Raw genomic sequence first — 22,963 nt, 5'->3', positions numbered from 1 at the left:
GTACTGTATTCCTTTAAATTTTCTGCCTCTGAAACACAGATGTTTCGTAAGGTGTTGCTGTTAATATACATTAGTTTACGTTAGCTGTTTTCTTTCTACAGCCTTTCATAAACTGGTTTTACAGCTTGTTGTTGGTGGCTAAATTTATCCATCAGGGTCCCATCACAAATAAATAGGGTGTTTTTTTTTTTGTAGTGATTAAGCTTTACCATCTATTTGCCTGTGGATAAAGGGGCAAGGAGGAACCTTTTATATTAATTAGCCCTTAGAAGTAATTCAAAGCAACATAAAGCTGAAAATTTAATTTTTCATTTTAAAAATAGTAGTTAGATCACCAGTGTCTAACTTATTACATAGGAGAGACACATTTTGGTAGACGCATGTAAAGAGGTAGAATTAAAAGAATGTATTTTTATTATGTAAATAGTTAAGCTATGCTGTAGTGCAGCTAGCAGGTGGAGCTAAGTTCATCTGTGAGCTTATATAAGACAATGCCTTGCTGATGCACTTCCTCTTTTGTCCTATAACATCAAACAAGCAGCAGCAGACTGAACTGGCCAGTCCCTTGGGGGAACATTGATGCCGTAGGGCTAGCTAATGGATAGCAAGGGCAAGTAAGTTCACTCCAGGGGGTATATTTATATAAGAGTAAAGTTAGAGATTTCAAGGTACGAAATCAACACTTTGGCACGCACTCCACAGGACTCCAGGTAACGGTAAAAAGGATTTTACTTTATTACACAAACAAATATCCACCTAACGCGTTTCGTATGTTACCACACGTAATCATGCCTATGATTACGTGTGGTAACATACGAAACGCGTTAGGTGGATATTTGTTTGTGTAATAAAGTAAAATCCTTTTTACCGTTACCTGGAGTCCTGTGGAGTGCGTGCCAAAGTGTTGATTTCGTACCTTGATGTCTCCCCTATGCTGAGGGTTCGGGGCGCAGCACCCGGACCACCGATCAGGAGCGGTGAGTGACCCACAAATTTACTTCATTGGGATATTTAAAGCGGAGGGCTTGGGGCTTATGCACCCGAGCCAATTTCAAACAGCGGTGAGCAAACTTGGATTAAATGTTTCAGCAGACCGCGAAGTAGAAGAACGTCCCAATACATAATCTTAATGATACGGCGAGTAGTTAGAGCGCTCCAGTCCTTAATTGTGTAAAAGTAAAGTTAGAGATTGCCACAGTGAAATTCCACCACTCTCCTTTCATTTCTATGGAATTTTGAAAGGTGTATTTATCAAAGGATGAACTTTCACCCATTGATAAATACTCCCATAGAAATGAATGGAGAGTGGCGACCTCTAACTTCACTCTTTGATAAATATACACCCCGGAGTGAAAGACAGAGAGGGCAAGCGAGCACTGACGGCCTTTTGTCCCAACAAAGAGTATTGGTTTTGGGTTAGAGCCCTCAGGTGTACACCAGAGAGGGAAGTGAGCGCTCAGGAGTAGGTTAGTGGAGAGCCTACATGAGAAGCCTGGGTGTTGTATGTGAGGACACCGCAGAGATCAGGGGTAATCAAACAGCTAACAACATTCCTGCTGGTGTATCTTCTCTAGGACAAGGGCCCTGTAGTCTTCAGAAGGGAAGAAAGCTGTGGTGTATGCGAGTAATTGATATTGTATGAAGAATACCCTTGTGGACAATCCGAGCCCCCGGCTGAGCTGCATGCTGTGTCCTGCAATAAAAGAAGTGTTTGAGTTCACCGCATTAACTGTCATTGTGACTTCTTTGTGGCAATTAAGGCCTACACCTAAACATCTGGGTGACGCACTTGCCATGGGTGCCCCCGTTTAAACGTGGATAGTGAAGGATCAACTTACCAGCAGGAGGCTGTTTTCAAACACCTAACCAAATGTATTCACACATAAGAGGATGCTTGTAATAACTGCAGATATTGTATCTGTGGAGGTATAGCCGTGCCTATGGATTCTTAAATGTTAAAGGAGAACTAAACCTCCCTCTACCAAAAGCCCCGTTAACTTTCAGGCATTGCCACCCTCCCATCTCCATCCCCGCAATGTGCATTAGTTTAAGGAAAAAAAAACCTATAATAAAAGTTGCCTTTTGATGGAGTGATCAAAAAAAAAGATGTTTGCTTTTAAACATGTAACCAGTAAATCTTACCTGCTGAGTGGTGGCTATGGGTTACTGCTCCTTGGCAAACTTTGTGTCTTTCATTACATAACCCTCACAGTGTATCAGGAAGTATTGGCATGTTCTTTGCTGGTTGAAAAAAAATGCACTATGTGCAGGGCCGGGCCAAGCAGTTAGGGCGCCCTAGCCAGCTACCTCCTGTGGCCGTTCGCCTGAACGCTTGCGAGCATGCCACCGAACTACTGCACACATAACCAGTAGCAGAGGAAGGGAGTGACGGGGAGGGGAGTGACAAAGAGGGGAGGGGCAAATGGGTGACAGGGAGGAGGAGGAGGAAGGGGAGAGCTACATAGGTGTATCAAACACGTAATAGGGGTAGGCGGAATACGTTTAATAGGTACCAGCCAAGCGCCCCCTTATAGTTGCGCCCTAGGCAGGTGCCTCTTCTGCCTACCCCTAGTTCTGGCCCTGACTGTGTGCCATTAGACTTTGTCATGTAAATCTGTCATATTTTATCAAACTGTGTATTGATTCCCTGATCACAGAGCTGTGTAAAATTCTGGTTTAAAATGTAGTGGCTGCTTGGCAAACGGTATTTATTACACAACATTTTCCATTTTACACACTTGACTTCTACTGGAAGTGGGCGTAACTAAATATTTACATCATAATGTAAGGAGATGTAGAGGGAGTAGTGATCTATTTTATATATATATATATATATATATATATATATATATATATATATATATATATATATATATATATATATATACACACACACAAAAGCTATGAATATCTTGTAAATTATATCCTTATAAATGGTGAGTTCTGATGTCATCAGTTTGTGTGACTATTTGTCACAAAATTTGGAAGTAAAAATGTTTTCCCCTTCCCACCACTAATTTGCATATGCAAATTAGCATTTGACCAAATCTTTCACAAAGGATTCCGGGGTACGGCTGAATCCAAAATAGTGGATTTGGACACAAAAGACCAGCAACCGCACGAGTGTGTGAAAATCATCCTATTCATGCAATAGGATACATATATATTAACAAATTTTGCTTCCCTCTAATCTGCTCCTAATCTGGTTGGTACTGTTTTTAGGTTTTAGTTCATGCCTAAAATGATGGTTTCTGAAAGCATCACTAGCAGAAAAATCCTGTTGAAGGCTTCACATAGTCAGCTGCCAATACTACCTCTGTATGTGAGAGTAGTGTTCATAGTCCACCTTGCTACTGAGAAGCCCTTTCAAAGTGGAAGTACTGAGTAAGCCACAGGCTCTCCAACAGGAAGGAGCGTAATATGACTGGGGAAAGTAGATCTTGCCGTGGCTAAAAGCTCCCCGACCCAACAATGTGTAAATAAGAACAAGAGGCATGTTCACAAGGTTTCAGGTTTATTAATGAAATAACACATATCATAAATGGGAGGACTATTGCCTGTCTTGGACGTGGAAACGATGGGTAGTCTAGCGTCTTTTATATTGTACAATATCAGCCAAGCCAGTTGCAAACTCCAGACATTGAAGGTCGAACAAAGACGCAGTATTTCAATATTTCAAGTATGCCTCGCCATAATTATCTGCTATGCAAAAGCCGCGTTTGGCTTGAAATAGCGTCTCAGCTGTCACTGGCTGGAACAAGCGTTCGCCTTTCGCGCCAACCTTTCCCCCCTAGTCATTCGCTATTACCTCAGGAAGTGGCGATGATGTCGACTTACTGTCAGGCGGAAGTTCTTCCAGTCTCTCTGAGCCCAGCTATTGGCTCGTTAGGCGAAGGAGTAGGGAGGGACTTCCGCCTGACAGTACCCGGCTCTCCCGGGGGTTCTTTCTACTGCGTCTGCCGCTGAGATTCAGGTGAGGTGGGCGTAATAAAGATGGCGGCGCCGGGGTTTAAGGGTGGAAGCCGGGTGACGGTGGGATATAGATATTATTAGAAAGAAAAAAAACGGGCCTGGGTGTCCTACGCCGCACACTACTGTAGTGTAATTGTTACAGACATGAGGTGTAGGAATCAGCCTGTATATGTGTAATTGGAAATAATTCTCTGTATACATTTAATATAGGAGGTCTTATTAGCTCGAAGATGCGATAAACATCCTAGCGCCCTGTAACTTATAAATAGCTTCTCGCTTTGTACCTTATTTCTCTCAAAAACAAATGCTGTTCTATTAATGCGTGTCTATTCTACCTGTATGTACATATACACCACTATTTGCTCTTTAGTCTGGTCGTTACTGTGTTTTGTGGATATTGCTGTGCTTAGATATACTTCTATGTATGTACCTTTGATCTTGTTTACATACATGGAATGTAAGGGATGTGTTTGGATTGTAACGTATATTCTTAAATGTACGTGAGATAATAAAAATATATATATATCTATCTATAGATATATATATATATATATATCTATAGATAGATAGATAGAGATATATATATATATATATATATATATATATATATATATATATATATATATATATAGCTATAGAGAGAGAGATGATAGATAGATATCGATAGATAGATATATATATATCTACCGATAGATATATATATATATATCGATAGATAGATCTATAGATATATATATCATGTTTTGGATATGATTATATGTAGATTTAGGTCAAATTCCTAGTACTAAGTATGCAGAATCTGCATGCAATCTGATTCAACCGTCTAAAAAAATAAATTCCAGAGTTGCAAAATGAGTAACAAGTTAAGCCAACCATATATGTACCAGCAAAAGCAGTATAGCTATGGTTGGAAACTTGGCAGACATTATAGTCCCATGTCTTTGTACTGGAGATATCCGTCAATCATGGATGGTATATCTTTGAACATTGATGCTGTGTAGTATCAGATCATCTGTGGTACACTGGCAGTTAAAGCGAAGATAAGCAGCAGCTCCCCTCTTCACTTGCTGTTCTAAACGTTTGGGCCATGTTTTGAACAAATAGAGCAATAGGAAGGTTGCCGGAATGTAAATGGCCACTCATATAATATCCCTTCTTTCAGCCACCAACTGATTAGTTAAATACTGAATATATATATAAAACAATATATTTTGAAAAATAAGGATATTATAAGTCACTAATATCTTCATATTTTTCAACAAGGGGTACTGTATTATAATACACAAGATTTAGTGAGTCATAACAAAAATGACATCAATAAGTTCTGTTTATAACTGATGACATCACTAGAGCCGTTTATATAGTGAATAAAGTACCCACTCTTGTAAAATTTAAGGATATTATAAGTTACCAAGGAGTTTCACGAACATACAAAAACACGAGGCCGAGTGTTTTTATACAGGTCATGGAACTCCGAGGTAACTTCTAATATCCTCATATTTTGCAACTGGGGGTACTTAATTATAATACACACGTTTTAGTGAGTCATGTGACAGAAATGACATCAAAACTCACTGTTTATAACTGATGACATCAGAACTCACCATTTATAAGGATATAATTTACAAGATATTCATGGCTTTTGTGTATTATATAGTGAATAAAGTACCCCCTATTGTAAAATATAAGGATATTATAAGTTACCAAGGAGTTTAATGACCATATAAAAACACAAGGCCGAGTGTTTTTATACAGGTCATGGAACTCCGAGGTAACCTCTAATATCCTCATATTTTACAACTGGGGGTACTTTATTTATTATAATACACAAATTTCAGTGAGTCATGTGACAGAAATGACATCAGAACTCACCGTTTATAACTGATGACATCAGAACTCACCGTTTATAAGGATATCATTTACAAGATATTCATGGCTTTTGTGTATTATAAGGCTATAATTTACAGAATATTCATGGCTGTTGTGTATTATACTGATATAAACCACTATGCCTGTGAATAGAAAGTGTGACATGCCACTGGCCTGCACTTTTTGATGGGGGAATTAGCGTTTGGTAGGCAGGTAGCGTAGGATTTTGGAGCTTAGAGACAGGGACACCAAGGTTTAGGACAAAAACACAGGTTTATTAAGCACTGGACATTCCCAACAAAAAGGCAACAGAAAAATGTTCAGGTTACAATTCAACTTCACTGTAGAACATGCAGGGTACAGTTCAGTAAATACACTGCAAAACATTCAGGGGTTTCCCCCCTCTCGTCGCTCACCATCAAGGGAAACTCTCACCCTCTTGCACCTTGAAGTATTTGGGCTTTACACTCAGCCCTGCTGGCTTACCCTCCTGGGACTCAGACTCACTAGCCTCTGCCAGTCCTTTCCTCTTTCTTTCCCCACAAGGGATTTAGGCTCCAACCTCTGGAACTCTCTTGCTGGCAGAAAAGATCCTTCTGCCCAGCTCTGTCTCTCGCAGCCCCTCACTTCCCTGGAGAGCCTTGAGCTATGCTCACACAGCCCTTTTACATGGTCAGGTAGATCCTCTCTCAGATGCCACTTAATTACCTGGCTGAGAGGAAATATTAACTCTACCTGGGCCAAGTATCCCTCTGCAACACCTATCTTGCAGTTTAAATGTACTCTTTTCCATGTACTTTCCAAACACCCTGTCACAAAAGGTACTGTGATCTATAGAATCAATGCTTAATTTACTTAGCCTGACAGGAACTTGTTGACTGCTAAAGATGGGCATGTGTGCAAACACAGTCCCATTCCAATATTTGTCTTTTTGATTCTAAGTTTTTATATGGAAGTACGTTAAATATCTTGTTAATGGTTAAGTCATTCATCCATCTAATCCTGGTGCAAATGAGACAGATTCATACTATGAATGCAGTCTTAGACGTACCACATAATGTTGCAATGATTTTAAATGTTTGGATTTACTTGTGTATGTTATGTATGTGATCAATCTGGCTGATAAGGGAAACTTGCCAACAGTGGGCCAGATTAAAATGACACATTTGTAATGCAATTGTTGCCTCTTGTGCAAGAAAATTATCACAGTGAACTGACCAGGAAACCAGTATTGTATGTATTTTAAGGAACTGTACATCTATTCTTATCAAAGTAAACTTTTTTTTCGGTGGTATCCCTCTGGATAAAAAAAAGTATCCGTTTGAACACCAGGCTTTTGGCTGGGATTTTTTTTTTGCCTTTTGGCATCTATTCTTGCTGCCAAGTTGTATATCATGTGGGAGTATACTGTGAGATGATGTCTTGGAGTCTTAATATTAATAATAATAATAACAATAGTAATACCTTTCCAAAATCTTACTGATTAGTTGATGACTGATCAGTGCATCATAGTAACTTGCTTTTGGTTGGCAAGCTATTTGTTATTGGTCTAGACATAAATGGGAGATGCATGTGTCACAAAGATTAGTTTATAAGCATTCACAAAGACACTGTATTTATTTGCTGTCACTTAGCACACAATTTGAACTACGTAAAGACCAATTGTTTTTTGGCGTTATGTCTTTTAACGATAAAAAGTATCCTGTAAGGCTTCCATGTGGCCACTTTTAGAAGTAATGAAGTTGACACCTATACATGCATGGTATGATGTTTGCTATCATCTGTAAGGGGAAATGATTTGAGACAAAATACCTGGTTTTCAATGTAAGATATTCTTTTATTTTTTTTAATGTATATGACCATGGGTTTTAATAAACCTGTTCATTGATCTTGAGAGATGGGGGGGGGGGTCTGCCATTTACTTTTAGGAGCATATTTACCAAAATGTGATAACTCAGCACAGAAAAACTCACTCACTTTCTATTCATTCCTATGGGATTTTTTTAATCGTATTTATCAGTGCAGTTCACCATTTGATAAATATGCTTTTAAAATTCCCAATAGGAATGAATGAAAGTGAGTGAGGTTTTTCTATGATGAGTTCTAATCTCATATTTTGATAAATCTGCCCCTACATTTCTATTCTGTTCAACGACTTTATACAAAATAGGTGTCTACGGTATTTAAAAAAAAAAATAAAGCCAAGCAGGTCAGTGTGTTATTATACAGAAATATATTTTGTTTATGCTATTAGTATTTTTGATTACATCTGGCTACTTCTGTATATTTAGTTGAATTTATACATTATTATGAGGGATACTGCCTGCTTTAAGCACTAAGTTAGTAACATACTTAAGTACTTTTCTTCAGCAGCAGAGATGTTTAACGACTGTTGATGTAGTAGATATAAATAACCATCTGTTGGCACATCTATCATCTGATTTTGTTATTTGGGCTTGGTCTATGTTGACACTTTACAAAATGGTCATTCTTTGCCATGTTGTTAAGGCTTGTCATCGGTTTGAAACTTAATTAACTCTCTCATGCCAGTACTCTTCCTCCTTTCCTAAGATGTACAAAAAGAAAAAGCTTTACACTTTTGTAATGGAAAACAGAATGTACATGGGACTTTGTTATACAAATACATGGTGAATTTTTTTGCATGGACTATCCTCCCATTATTAAATTGTGTTTAATCTGTGGTGCCTGGGCATAAATTAGTGTGTTAAGGGGGTTGTTCACCTTTAATTAAACTTCTAGTATGATGTAGATTGTAGAGAGTAATATTCATTTTTTATTATTTGTGTTTTTTTAGCTTTTTATTCAGCATCTCTCCAGTGTGCAATTTCAGCAATCTAGTAGCTAGGGTCCAAATTACCCTAGCAACCATGCACTGATTTGAATACGAGACTGGACTATGAATAGGAGAGGGCCTGAATAGAAAATGAAGTAATGAAAATAGCAATAATGGTAGTTTTGTAACCTTACAGAGCATTTGTTTTTAGATGGGGTCAGTGACCCCTGTTTGAAAGCTGGAAAGTCAGAAGATGAAGGCAAACAATTAAACAGATATAAAAAATAAATAATGAAGACCAATTGAAAAATTGCTTAGAATTGGACATTCTGCAACATACTAAAAGTTAACCAAAAGGTGAACCACCCCTTTAAAGTTCAGCAGACTGCACATTTTCCTCACCTGATATTTTCTTTTTTTCTAAATAGCAAATCCGTTTTTTAACATATTGTGAGCTTCTGGTAGTGAAACCCAAGGCCACAGCACAGATTTCAGCACAGAAATTGAGACCGACACAGCCGTTCACTTTTAAACTGCAATTTTTTCTGACTTTTATTTGGGCACAAACACAAATCTTCAGCCCACTGGCTTCACATAGAGGGTAACATATCCATATCTGTCTCAAAGGTATTATACACGTTTCAACAAATAAGCTGTAGCTAAGTACCTGTTATAAAACAATGTTTATCACTTAAAGTCCTATTTCTAAGAAAGATCTGAAGCTCCAAAGACCCCACACCACCTCCTCTGTAGATACCCAACCTCCTCTGTAGATATCCAATGTATTTTTCTTTGCTTACCTCTATGTCTGGGACACTGGATGTTTGCACTAAGTGGTCTCTGCAACTGCGCGTGTGCAGTATCATTTTTCACTTCGTATTGGATGCAGCTATAATGTCAGGATGTACTAAAGAAATGTGTGCCAATTTTGCCCTTTCAGCACATGCTCAGATCTTTAAAGGGGAAGGAAACCTAGTTGGCGCAAAAACCCTCCCGTGTGTTGCCCACCCTCCCTCCCTCCTCCCCCCTGGCCTACCCGTCCCGCTGGGCAAATGCCCCTAACTTGTTACTTACCCTGCTGCGCAGGTCCAGTCCAGGGAGTTCACAAACGACATCTTCTTCCACGCGATCTTCTTCCTGCTTTGAATGGTGTTTTGGCGCATGCGCAGTAGGAGCATTTCGCCGGTACGGATCTACTGCGCATGCGCCAAAAGTCACGAAGTACTTTTGGCGCATGCGCAGTAGATCGTACTGGCGAAATGCTCCTACTGCGCATGCGCCGGTCAAAGCAGGAAGAAGATCGCGTGGAAGAAGATGTTGTCTGTGAACTCCCTGGACTGGACCTGCGCAGAAGGGTAAGTAAAAAGTTAGGGGCATTTGCCCAGCGGGACGGGTAGGCCAGGGGGGAGGAGGGAGGGTGGGCAACACACGGGACGGGGGGAGGGTTTTTGCGCCAACTAGGTTTCCTTCCCCTTTAAGACAGGATGCTGCTCTCTCTAGGTGGGGCTTAAAAATGGTGGCGCACAAACTTATGGTAGATGTGGATTAGTCTCTTAATCAGTGGTCCCCAACCAGTGGCTCGTGAGCAACATGTTGCTCACCAACCCCTTGGATGTTGCTCCCAGTGGCATCAAAGGAGTTTATTTTTGAATTCCTGGCTTGGAGACAAGTTTTGGTTGCATAACAACCAGGTGTACTGCCAAACAGAGCCTCCTGTATGCTGCCAGTCCACATAGGGGCTACCAAATAGCCAATCACAGCCCTTATTTGGCATCCCCATAGACTTTTTCATGCTTGTGTTGCTCGCCAACTCTTTTTTTTTTTAAAGCACACAACCATAATAGTGGTTCTGTAGTCAATAACAACATGAACACAATAAAATCATGTGTTGTCTCCAACATATATATTCAGAGAGCAAAACATGTGGCAAGCATCATGCCATGCATAATATCACAGTAGGTCTATACAAGCAGAATAGATCACAAATGCATGCCATTTTTAATGTTTTGGGTCCCAAGTGTGCCTATGGGTCTCTAGATTCCTTTGTATGACTTATTTTAATAACATGGGTCTCCTGAACATTTGTTATTTCTAAAAGCTCAGAAACATTGTTTTGTCATTGATTCTATCTATTGTTAATTCTGGGCTGAAAATATGGCCTTCTGATGCCTTCCCTCCATGCACGTATTAAAGGGGTTGTTCACCTTCCAAACACTTTTTTCAATTCAGTTGTTTTTAGATTGTTCCCCAGAAATAATGACTTTTTTTCAATTACTTTCCATTATTTATTTTTTAAGTTTTTTCAAAATCTAAGTTTAAAGGTGAATGTTCGTGTCTCTGGTGTTTGAGTTGATACATTTCTCAGCAGCATCTCTGGAGTATTAGCAACTATTGTATAAATTCTAACAGCTGCCTGTAATGAAACCCAGAGATTCTGCTCAGCAGGGACAAATATAAGAAATGTATCAACTAAATGTATCCATTTGGAACAGTTTACAGGATCGGCGACCCCCCCTCCCAGAGCTGCTTCAGAAGGAGAGAAATGACACTTTACACTTCAATATTAGAAAAACGGTCACACATAGAAAATAGAAAGTCATTGGAAAAAGTCATTATTTCTGGTGATCTATCTGAAACCAACTAGTTGTTTGAAGGTGAACCACCCCTTTAAGTGATTAAGAAATAAGCCAGTCAGTAACTGACATTCTGCGTCCCCAGTGCAGTGTGAATGCATTGTCAGAGTTTTTTGGAACACTGTGGGCAAATTTTAGTTTTGTAACAAGGTAATATTTCTGCATGTGTCTAATTTTTGGACTGTTCATATTCAGAGTATGGGTCAGTACTGGAGATCTTTTGAAACTTGAAATGCTTATTGGAATTTTGCTTAGACCTGTTATTGTACTTTGCTTGGCTGTGAAGGGAACTTTTCCAAGAAAGGAAAGTTGGACAGTATCCAGTATGTGCCTGAATATTTTACCATATTTATATTCTTGTATTATTATTACTACTTCTTTTAAAAAGAAAAGTTCTAATTCCCCATATTATCTTTGGAATAGTTAGTCACTCCCTCTTCAACATTCCATATAGTAGAATGAAGTCTGGACTATAGGATAAAGCATTATTTATTAATAAAAAGTAATTTTACCTGCAATGCTCTATAATATGTGTAAACAACCATTAATGCAGTAAGTAAAAGTTTTGAAGAGCGGTAGAAAATACCTTACAAGATCTTATAACCCACTTTCCAAAAAGCTGGGACACTATGTAAAAAGAGTGGGTTAATACAGAAAACTTTTAACCCCCCTCAGTTTAACTGCAAATAGTACAAAGACAAAATATCAGATGTTGAAACGAAGACATTTTATAGCTTCCTGGAAAAATATTGTTTTGAATTTGATGCCATCTACACGTTTCACAAAAGTTTGGACAAGAGCAACACATTTCGTCATGCACGGTACATAATATTATTAAAAGATACCAGAATGTGAAGAAATCTTTGCATGCAAGTGACAAAAGCCAATATATGATGACTGTGATCTTTGGGTTCTCAATCGGCGCTGCAGTAATAACAGACCAAAATCTGTAGTGTTAATCACTGAATGGTCTCAGTAATACTTCTGTCTGTAAACATAGTACGTTGCTTCCAACTTGCAAGATAAAACCCTACCTGCAAAAAAAGAACATATACAAACAAAAAAAATACTGCATAAACATGATTCAGAAGTGTCCCTGCTGTCTCTGAGACCAAACTTATTTTGTGGACTAAGGGGAATTTAAAACCTCTAATATTGTCTGACAAATCAAAAATGTAAATTCTTTTTGGAAATGATGAATCTCATGTCCTCTGGGCTGAAGAGAAGGATCATCCAGCTTGTTAGGAGTACACCATTTAAAAACCAACATCTGTGATTGTAAAGGGGCACTTAGTGTGCTTGACATGTGAAAATTCACTCAGACAACACTAATTTACTAAAATGCAAACTTGGTCCAGGGAGCCAAACGCTGGCGAATTTTCTCTAGCATTACGTCGGCAATCCAAGAGAAGATGTACTAGCTTTCAATTATGTCTAGGGAAACTTCGTTAGAGGTCTTCGCTCTGGCTAATTTGCATACAACTGGAAATTATAAAGTTTAATGGACGTATATGTTACAGCAAATACATTACATTACACAAGTCCAGGGAACCTTAATGAAGAAAATAGAGTTGTTATAATGCCCTACACATGAGCCCACTCTATAGTTTATGTTCCGTATGTTAGAAAATGTATTGGGGAACCTGGTTACCCAAAAAACATTTTTAAGGACTTTTGCAGGCTATCACTCTGAAAAAAGGAAAAGACGCCAGCGTTTTTTGGGACTTAGAAAATGTTTCCACTATAAATTGTCCTATGCACTCCATTGCACTTCGCCTGGTCTAAGCTGGCGAAGGCAAGTCTGTCGTGATAACGTTCAGTAAAATCTTAGTGAATTTGTGGAGTTACGTCTATTCGCCAGAGCGAAAATAGTCTGGCGGTAGAGTGCGAAGCAGTGATAGCGTCTATCTCCTTCGCTAGCTGGATAACAGGTCCCATACCTGTGCTATGCATGTGCGAGTTCAGTTCTGCACTGGTTGATCCAATCATGTCATCATCTAATATACACTATATTGAATGTAAATATTACGAACAAACCTTATTTTGCCTTATAGCAGCCTTCCTTGTTCTCTTAGATATATTTATTATTTTATTCTTCACTCTTCTCTTTCGTCTGTAATGATGCTTTCTTTCTAATGATTTTTTCTGGCCTTGTCTCAGCAGTTGCCTGTTGCTTGTTTCATAATCCTTATTACCTCCTCCGAAGTCCTTTGTCCTTGTATAAAAATCAGCATGATGGTGTGGCATAATATAAAGGCTGAAAAGGGGAAGCAATGGTGACAGAAGATAGTCTGTGGCCAGCAGAAATATTACCTTGAATTAAGTTTGATGTATAAAAAATGTTAATGTCCTTTTTTTAACATGTTAATTATCTTTTCAATCTTAGGCATTTTAACTAATAGGATTTACATCACCCATCAGGATCAATTCACATGCGATTTGGAAATCTCCAGCATTTTATCATCATATGGAGGTTTAAGTAACTTGTTAAAGGAAGTTTTGGCACTGAAAGACATTTTATTAGGGGGAAAAAAACCACAAAATGTCTTCAAACAGGAGTCAAAATCCACATGGACTGAAACAGATTGGCTTGGACCAAATATGGGATGACCTGCGGGCCGGGATCCAACAAGTTTATACAAGACAGAGCATGGCAAAGTCCAGATATATGGAACTCTATACGTATCCTTAATGAAACCCCCCTTTACGTTTGCACACCTTCTGCAAGATGCATAATCGATTGATGATCTACTGCTAAGTATTAATGTTATTGTCACTTAAGCAGTCTAGGTGAACAGTAATTGGTGACTAATTACTGTAGTTAAAAATCTATTTGTTTTGGGTGATTGAGGTTAATACTGTATACTTTTTAATGGCCTTGTTCGTTGGGGAACACATGAGTTTTTTTTTTACTCCAACGGACTACATTTCAAATAATCTAAATTGAAACTTGTCTACTGATAGTACTATAGATTTTGCTTGGTGTGACCTGTTTGTGATTGCTGTTCTATAACCCCCATTTCCAAAACACTTATTCTAGTGGTTTTAGAAACCAAGACTAAACGCGCATTCTCTAAAACCATTGTTGTTGTACGATGTGCTAAAATATGTGTGCCTCTAAAAACCTCTAAAAATTCAAGGTTTTTGGACAAATCCTAGCAGAAAAAAATCAGATATCCTCTAAAAGTCCAAATTAATCAACTCCCATTGACTTCTATAGGACCTCGACGACTTTTACTTGGAGAATTTTTGCATTATAGGTTATTGTGGTTTTTACACTGGGAGGCCCATTTATCAAAGGTCGAATTTGAATTCTTGTGAGTTTTTTTTAACTTCACTAATTTAAAATGTGCTAAATATTCGATTAGGGGGATATTTAAGAAATAAATTGTATATCTAAAACTCAAATGAATATTACCAACCCGAAAAGTCAAATCAAATTAGACTAAACTCAAATCGAGTTTTTTCTTCAAATTGGTCACAGGACCTCTTCCAGTGACTTATACATGAACTCTGCAGGTTTAAGGTGGCGAATAGTCGATTTTGGATTAATCCCAGGGTATGGGTTGGATAAATCTCAAAATTTTAATTAAAATTCTAATCAAGTTTGGATAATTCCCAATATGAATTTATGAAATTGTGAGTTTTAAATTCGTCCCTTAATAAATCTAATTCATAGGGCTTTTAAGAATCCACATTTTCTTTCGAGATTTGTGGAAAAAATTTAAATTTGATTGTTAGTTAATGGGCTCCTCAGTGTAAAATGTAAATAGGAAAATGGGGTGATTTGCAGATTTTAACCCTATATTTCATTGCAAATAGTACATACAGTAGATAACATTTCAAATGTGGAAACTGCGAAATGTTATTGTGTCTGAGAAAATATTTGCTTGTATTTAATGCTAGCAACACGTTTCAAAAAAGTTGAAATCAGTAAAGTCTCAAAGTTTTGTAATGCTACGAAGAGCATCCAATAGATGCTGGGTCTCTCAGAAGTAAAATGGTAAACCACTCAGTACAAGGGCAAACATTGCAGCAATTGAAGAATAACATTTGTCTATGTAAAATTTAAAAGAATTTGGGCATTTCATTATGTACAGTACATAAAATCCTTAAATGCTTCAGAGAATCCAGAGAAATCTCTGTGTACAAGGGAAATGGCCGAAAGCCAATAATGGATTACTATGATAGTCAAAACTACTGGCCGGGCTCCGTAATACTTCCGAAAACCATTTTGTTCATCTGGTGATGTTTGACACTCCAACCACAAATGCAAGTTAAAACTATTAGGGATGCACCGAATCCAGGATTCGGTTCAGGATTCGGCCAGGATTCGGCCGTTTTCAGCAGGATTCGGATTCGGCCGAATCCTTCTGCCTGGCCGAACCGAATCCTAATTTGCATATGCAAATTAGGGGCGGCAAGGGAAATTGCGTGACTTTTTGTCAGAAAACAAGGAAGTAAAAATGTTTTCCCCTTCCCACCCCTAATTTGCATATGCAAATTAGGGTTCGGATTCGGTTCGGTATTCGGCCGAATCTTTCAAAAAGGATTCGGGGGTTCGGCCGAATCCAAAAAAGTGGATTCGGTGCATCCCTAAAAACTATACCATGCAAAGAAGAAACCATGTATAAATATAATCAGAAACACAGCCTCCTTCTCTGTGCTCCAGCTCATTTAAGATAAGACCATCTGACATTCTATAAGTGCACAGATCAAAAACCACGATCAGTGATAGTGTGCGGGGTTCATTAGTGTACATGGCATGGAGTAGCTTGCACATTGTTCAGAATTAATTATGCCTTTTCAATCTATTACATATACAGGTTTTGTAACAACATATACAGCTATGGGACCTGTTATCCAGAATGTTCTGGACTTGGTATTTTCCAGATAACTGATATTTCCGTAATTTGGATCTTCATATCTTCAATTATACTAGAAAATCATATAAACCTTAAATAAACCCAATAGGCTGGCTTTGCTTCCAATAAGGATTAATTATATCTTAGTTTGGATCAAGTACTAGCTACTGTTTTATTGTTACAGAGAAATCATTTTAAATATTTGGATAAATCATATTATTCAAATATTTGTCACATTATGATATTACTATATCAGGCAAGAGTGGGTCAACGTTTTCCTTTCAAAATTATAGTTGTTTGTTTCCTCAGTTCCCAAATACTTACAGATTAGAGCAAGAGGTGATGCAACACAATTTGAAACATGCCCCTGTCCCAACTTTGCTGGTATGAAATTTAAAAAATAATTAATTTCTCCTTTTTAAACATGTGAAACTATTAGCAATTAAATATAGTGTTTAAATGCTATGCAAATCATTATATCTTAATGTCCCAATATATTTGAAAACAGCGTTTTTTTTATACGTTTAGAGTTGATTAGGAAAAAATGTCATAGACCTTTCCCTGCATTTATGTATATTCGTCAGGAATACAGTCATGGCAAAGGCATAATGACTGACATAAAAACCTAAATAGTCTTACAAATTTTACATAAGAATTTCAATAAATGGAAATATAGAATATTTCATCCACAAGATCAATATATTCAAAGTATAGTAAACCATAGATGTAATTTATTACAGTATCATACATATAGTTAAGATAAAATCATATGTATCCAAGCTTTCCTAATAGATTTTACAAAGCTCACTTCTATGCTGTTAAAAGAAGGTTTAATATCTGTGGATGTTGGACTTTTTTAGTTCAAATCCAACATAGAGGATAAACCTTTGTTCATGCCCCGTACCACCATAGTTTGCAAGGTTACCATTATAGGAAAGCATCAGCCATTTAATCAAAGTTCCATCAACACCAGAAAATAAATGTTGACTCCAAATCTTACCCAAATAGACCTTCTTTATCGGCTTTTTGGGTATCTAGGAAAGTAATATCCTGAAACCACACCTTATAGGATATGAAAAAACAAATAAAATTACTTATGATGGTCTTCTAAGCAATATTTTTGGTTTTAACGCTAAGCGTTTGAGTCGCTAATATGAATTTTGTAACCACAATGCCACCTACTTGTCTATTCAAGGAGAATATATTTAGAAGGAAACAAATCAGGAAAGAGATCAGAAACCACAGATGACCTTTCTTGTGTATTTCTTATGCAGTGCAACATCAGAACAGTCTGAAGAACTTCCCAGCAGGTGGCACTGCTGCTACAGATTGATTATATTTGCAGTTTATAAACATCTTAACAGCTTTGAAATTTTTTTTCGGCATTTCAGAGATGGTGGATTTTCGGATTCAGCCTTTTTGCTGTGACGAGCTTTAATAAATCTCAGTTTTGCCCCAAAAAGACCGACTGGAGTTTCGTAAATAAAAACTTCGTAAATAACTCCCTTGATGAGTAATAAGCTCAGCTTTTTCTAACATTAGCATTATAGTTTTCTCAAATTCCACCATGGATGTAAGTTGATAACTTTTTTTTTTTTTGGTAAGAACCATAAGTAGAGACTTGGGTAATGTGCCCTCTTATTTATCTAATTTTAGATTTTACAGATGTTGTATTTATGAACAATATTGTGGTGGTATTGGGCAAATTATATCTGTGCACAGACTAGGTACTTACAAAACCAAGCTGTAAATCTTTTTATCTGGCTGCCATCCATGTATTATTCATAGAAGATGTTAAATATTTCTGCCCTGAGCAGCTGCACAGACATAAATATCACAGTTTGAATGATATTAATGGATTTGCACTACAGTATAATATTCTATTGCTTGGTATGTTATGCGAAGAATTCGTCTAACCATGTTATTCCTCTAAAATCTTGTTGAGTAAGACCATCCCCCAATGGTTTAAAATGGTTTGCTGAGAGATAAATGTAGGACTATTTCATTTTAGGTTGCTGTTTGGGGGGGGGGGGGTTGTAGCTCTCAAAATGCTGATGGTACATAGGGTTTGTTTTTCATGTCACTGAAAAGTGTAAGAAATCACCTGGTTTGGGTGCACCTAAATGAGCCCATACTGGTGATTTTTACCCCAAAAGAGCATTTCTGGTGGCATGAGGTAATATCAGAGGCTTTATACCTAACTAATCTCCCTGTGTGTCATCAGACTTTTGGCACCCAAATAAATGTTTGGGGGATGGGGTGACATCCAAGAAGACCAAAAACTTTGAGTCTCTATTACAGGTATGGGACCTATTATTCACAGTGCTCGGGACCTGGGGCTTTCTGGATAACGGGTCTTTCTGTAATTTGGATCTTCACACCTTAAGACTACTGGAAAATCATGTAAACATTAAATAAATCCAATAGGCTCATTCTATTTCCAATAAGGATTAAATATATCTTAAATAAAGGAATGGGTGCGGCTCACCAAAAGCCTTTGTTGGTTTAATTCCACGGGTTATCCTGTGTTCGATATCCCAAATCAATGTATCAATAATGCAGTTGGTTGTGGAACAAACCCAAGGCAGCAAGTTGACTGCAATACTCTTTATTGTTCCACAACCAACTGCATTATTAAATATATCTTAGTTTGGATCAAGTACAAGCTACTATTTTATTATTATTATAAATAAAAAGAAAATAATTTAAAAAAATGTGGATTATTTGATTATAATGGAGTCTATGGGACATGGTCTTTCTGTAATTCAGAACTTTCTGGATAATGGGTTTTCGGATAACGGATCCCATACCTGTATAAAATATTTCTAAAGCTGGACCTCTGTTTACTGTGCTTTATGCTTTTTATGATTAATGAATGTTTTATGTTTTCAGTTATTAGGTTTGCCTTTTCTGTGTTTTCCTTAATATACCCTTTCAGACATGTTTATAACTACTGCACCAGTGTGCACCAGTCTAACCAAGCACGGGGAGCTGGAGTACCACCATCAAAATCTAAAAAAGGCCAGACTCCTGGAGGTGCCCAGTTTGTTGGTCTGGAGCTGTACAAAAGGCTAAAGGAGTTCCTGAAGAATTACTTAACAAATCTGCTAAAGGTAAGTTCTCTATGAGGCAAATCAATATAAACAACATGGAAAACTTTATTATACCGGTACTTCATAAAGTAATATAATGTTTTATTTGCTGTATACATAGTGGTGTGAAAAATTGTTTGCGCCCTTCCTGATTTCTTATTCTTTTGCATGTTTGTCACACTTAAATGTTTCTGCTCATCAAAAACCGTTAACTATTAGTCAAAGATAACATAATTGAACACAAAATGCAGTTTTTAAATGAAGGTTTACGTTATTAAGGGAGAAAAAAAACTCCAAATCTACATGGGCCTGTGTGAAAAAGTCATTGCCCCCCTTGTTAAAAAATAACTTAACTGTGGTTTATCACACCTGAGTTCAATTTCAAAGGTTATAAAGCCATTTCTAAAGCTTTGGGACTCCAGCGAACCACAGTGAGAACATGGAACATGGAACAGTGGTGAACCTTCCCAGGAGTGGCTGGCCGACCAAAATTACCCCAAGAGCGCAGAGACAACTCATCCGAGAGGCCACAAAAGACCCCAGGACAACATCTAAAGAACTGCAGGCCTCACTTGCCTCAATTAAGGTCAGTGTTCACGACTCCACCATAAGAAAGAGACTGGGCAAAAACGGCCTGCATGGCAGATTTCCAAGGCGCAAACCACTTTTAAGCAAAAAGAACATTAAGGCTCATCTCAATTTTGCTAAAAAACATCTCAATGATTGCCAAGACTTTTGGGAAAATACCTTGTGGACCGACGAGACAAAAGTTGAACTTTTTGGAAGGTGCGCGTCCCGTTACATCTGGCGTAAAAGTAACACAGCATTTCAGAAAAAGAACATCATACCAACAGTAAAATATGGTGGTGGTAGTGTGATGGTCTGGGGTTGTTTTGCTGCTTCAGGACCTGGAAGACTTGCTGTGATAGATGGAACCATGAATTCTACTGTCTACCAAAAAATCCTGAAGGAGAATGTCCGGCCATCTGTTCGTCAACTCAAGCTGAAGCGATCTTGGGTGCTGCAGCAGGACAATGACTCAAAACACACCAGCAAATCCACCTCTGAATGGCTGAAGAAAAACAAAATGAAGACTTTGGAGTGGCCTAGTCAAAGTCCTGACCTGAATCCTATTGAGATGTTGTGGCATGACCTTAAAAAGGCGGTTCATGCTAGAAAACCCTCAAATAAAGCTGAATTACAACAATTCTGCAAAGATGAGTGGGCCATTCCTCCAGAGCGCTGTAAAAGACTCGTTGCAAGTTATCGCAAACGCTTGATTGCAGTTATTGCTGCTAAGGGTGGCCCAACCAGTTATTAGGTTCAGGGGGCAATTACTTTTTCACACAGGTTTGGATTTCTTTTCTCCCTTTTCTCCCTAAATAATAAAAACCCTCATTTAAAAACTGCATTTTGTGTTTACTTGTGTTATCTTTGACTAATAGTTAAATGTGTTTGATGATCAGAAACATTTTGTGTGACAAACATGCAAAAGAATAAGAAATCAGGAAGGGGGCAAATAGTTTTTCACACCACTGTACATACATACATACATACATACATACATACATACATACATACATACATACATACATACATACATACATACATACTGGGGCATTATTCAGTCTGGCACTGACACTACTGCTACTACTACTACTACTACTGTGGAACTGCAAGCTTATACCCAATGTTGTAGAGCAGCTGTGGTGACCTAACTACCAGGTGCAGTTTACTAGTGGTTCAGTTGTTCTGCAGCTGCTTATCTGACACCAACTCTATTCTAATCATGTTCTATACCAGTGGCTTGCAAGCAATAGGTTTCTCACCAACCTCTTGGATGTTGCTCTCAATGGTCTCAAGGCTGGTACTTTTTTTTTTTTTTTTTTAATTCTTTGCTTGGAGGCAAGTTTTGGTTGCATAAAAACTGGGTGTACCCCCAAATAGAGCCTCCTGTAGGCTGCCAGTCCACATAGGCTACAAAATAGCCAATCACAGCTGTTATCTGGCACCCCCATGAACTTTTTGCAAGTTTGTGTTGCTTCCCAGCTGTTTTTACATTTGAATGTAGCTGATGGGTATAAAAAGTTGGGGTTCACTATTCTATACAGTTAGGAGTACAGAATAGCACCAGAGTGCATTGTTTTGTTTCGCTGGTCTTTTTTTTTTTATCTTGTGTATTAGACAGGTTTTATGTTTCAAAACCTATTGCTAAAGCTGTTTTGGGTTCTAATAAGAGAAAATAACAAAGGATTTTTTTTAAAATATTTTCATTTGGAATTATTACTGTATAAAAGACCATTGAAACAGTTTTGGGGGATATAATTTTATTAATATGTTCTCCTCAGGATGGAGAAGATTTAATGGATGAGAGCGTACTGAAGTTTTACACACAGCAATGGGAAGATTACAGGTTTTCAAGTAAAGTGCTAAATGGAATCTGTGCGTACCTCAACCGACATTGGGTTCGCCGTGAGTGTGATGAAGGTCGCAAAGGAATATATGAAATATACTCTGTAAGTTGGACCCTATTTTCTTAGAAGATCTCTTACAACAGGTTGCTTGCTAGTAGAACAATTAATTCAACTGCTAAAAGTTTCTTGACATGTTTTTGTTCCTTCCTTCTAGCTGGCCTTGGTGACATGGAGGGATTGTCTGTTTAAGCCTTTGAATAAGCAGGTAAATCTCCAGCCCTTGTTAGACAGTCATACTTAGGGGCACATTTACTAAGGGTCAAAGTGAATTTTCGAATTCAAAAAATTTGAATTTCGAAGTAATTTTTGGGTACTTCGACCACCGAATAGGCTAAATTCGACTTCGATTTGAATTGAAAATACTTTGAATATTCGACCATATGAAAATCGAAGTAGGGGCACATTTACTAAGGGTCACAGTAAATAAGAAGTGAATTTTCAAATTCAAAAACTTCGAATTTCGAAGTAATTTTTGGGTACTTAGACCATCAAATAGGCAAAATCCGACTTCGACTTGAATTGAAAATACTTAGAATATTTGACCATTCGAAAATCGAAGTACTGTCTCTTTAAAAAAACTTTGACTTCACCACCTTAAACCTGCCCGAATTGCTATGTTAGCCTATGGGGACCTCCTAGAACCTATAGCCAACATTTGGCTAAGTTTTTAGAATTCAAAGGTTTTTTTTGAAAATCGATCGATTAAATCATTAGAATTCTATGATCAATCGAACGATTTTAATTCAATCGCAAACTGCTAAATGTAATCAAAAAAAAAAAACTTTGACTATCGAATTCGATGGTCGAATGTCGAAGTTTTAGCACTTCGAAATTCGACCCTTAGTAAATGTGCCCCTTATTGTTCATGAATGTTATTTTTGGGGGGCAGGTTTATCAAGGGTTGAATTTATGGGAATTTTTAAAAACTGCCATAAATGCGAAATTCAACTGATCAAAATATATTTAAAAAATCTAATTTTCAAAACTCTGGTTAATAGAATCAACCCTAAAACTTGAATTCAAATCAAATTCGATGCGAGTTTTAAAAAGTGGATTCGAGTTTTTTCTCCCAAAGAAACTCGAATGTCAGGAATGGCTGCAAATTGATCCGAGGACATCTCCCATTGACTAAAGGTCCCCATAGACGCAAAGATTTTCTTGCCGAACGACCGATGTTAGCGAAGTCTGGCCAATCCTTCGAAATTATCGTGCGGTTAATGAGATTCGAACGATCGTAGATCTTGCGATTTTTCAGCCGACATCT

General features: G+C 37.8%; 1 protein-coding gene across 3 annotated transcripts in view; it reads left to right on the top strand.

Annotated features, from left to right (window-relative positions):
• The window catches only part of cul1.S (cullin 1 S homeolog), a 56,524-nt gene that overhangs the window by 14,643 nt on the left and 18,918 nt on the right, over positions 1-22,963 (top strand). Inside the window, 5 exon segments of one of the 3 annotated variants that reach the window (NM_001095895.1) lie at positions 3,932-3,973; positions 13,655-13,950; positions 19,072-19,246; positions 21,574-21,741; positions 21,854-21,904. In NM_001095895.1, the coding sequence (NP_001089364.1) occupies positions 13,811-13,950; positions 19,072-19,246; positions 21,574-21,741; positions 21,854-21,904 (534 nt within the window). In that variant the 5' untranslated portion in view covers positions 3,932-3,973; positions 13,655-13,810. 3 annotated transcript variants of the gene reach the window in all.

Source organism: Xenopus laevis, chromosome 6S, assembly GCF_017654675.1.
Source record: "Xenopus laevis strain J_2021 chromosome 6S, Xenopus_laevis_v10.1, whole genome shotgun sequence".
Classification (NCBI taxonomy): domain Eukaryota; kingdom Metazoa; phylum Chordata; class Amphibia; order Anura; family Pipidae; genus Xenopus; species Xenopus laevis.
This window is presented reverse-complemented; position numbering and strand designations above follow the sequence as displayed.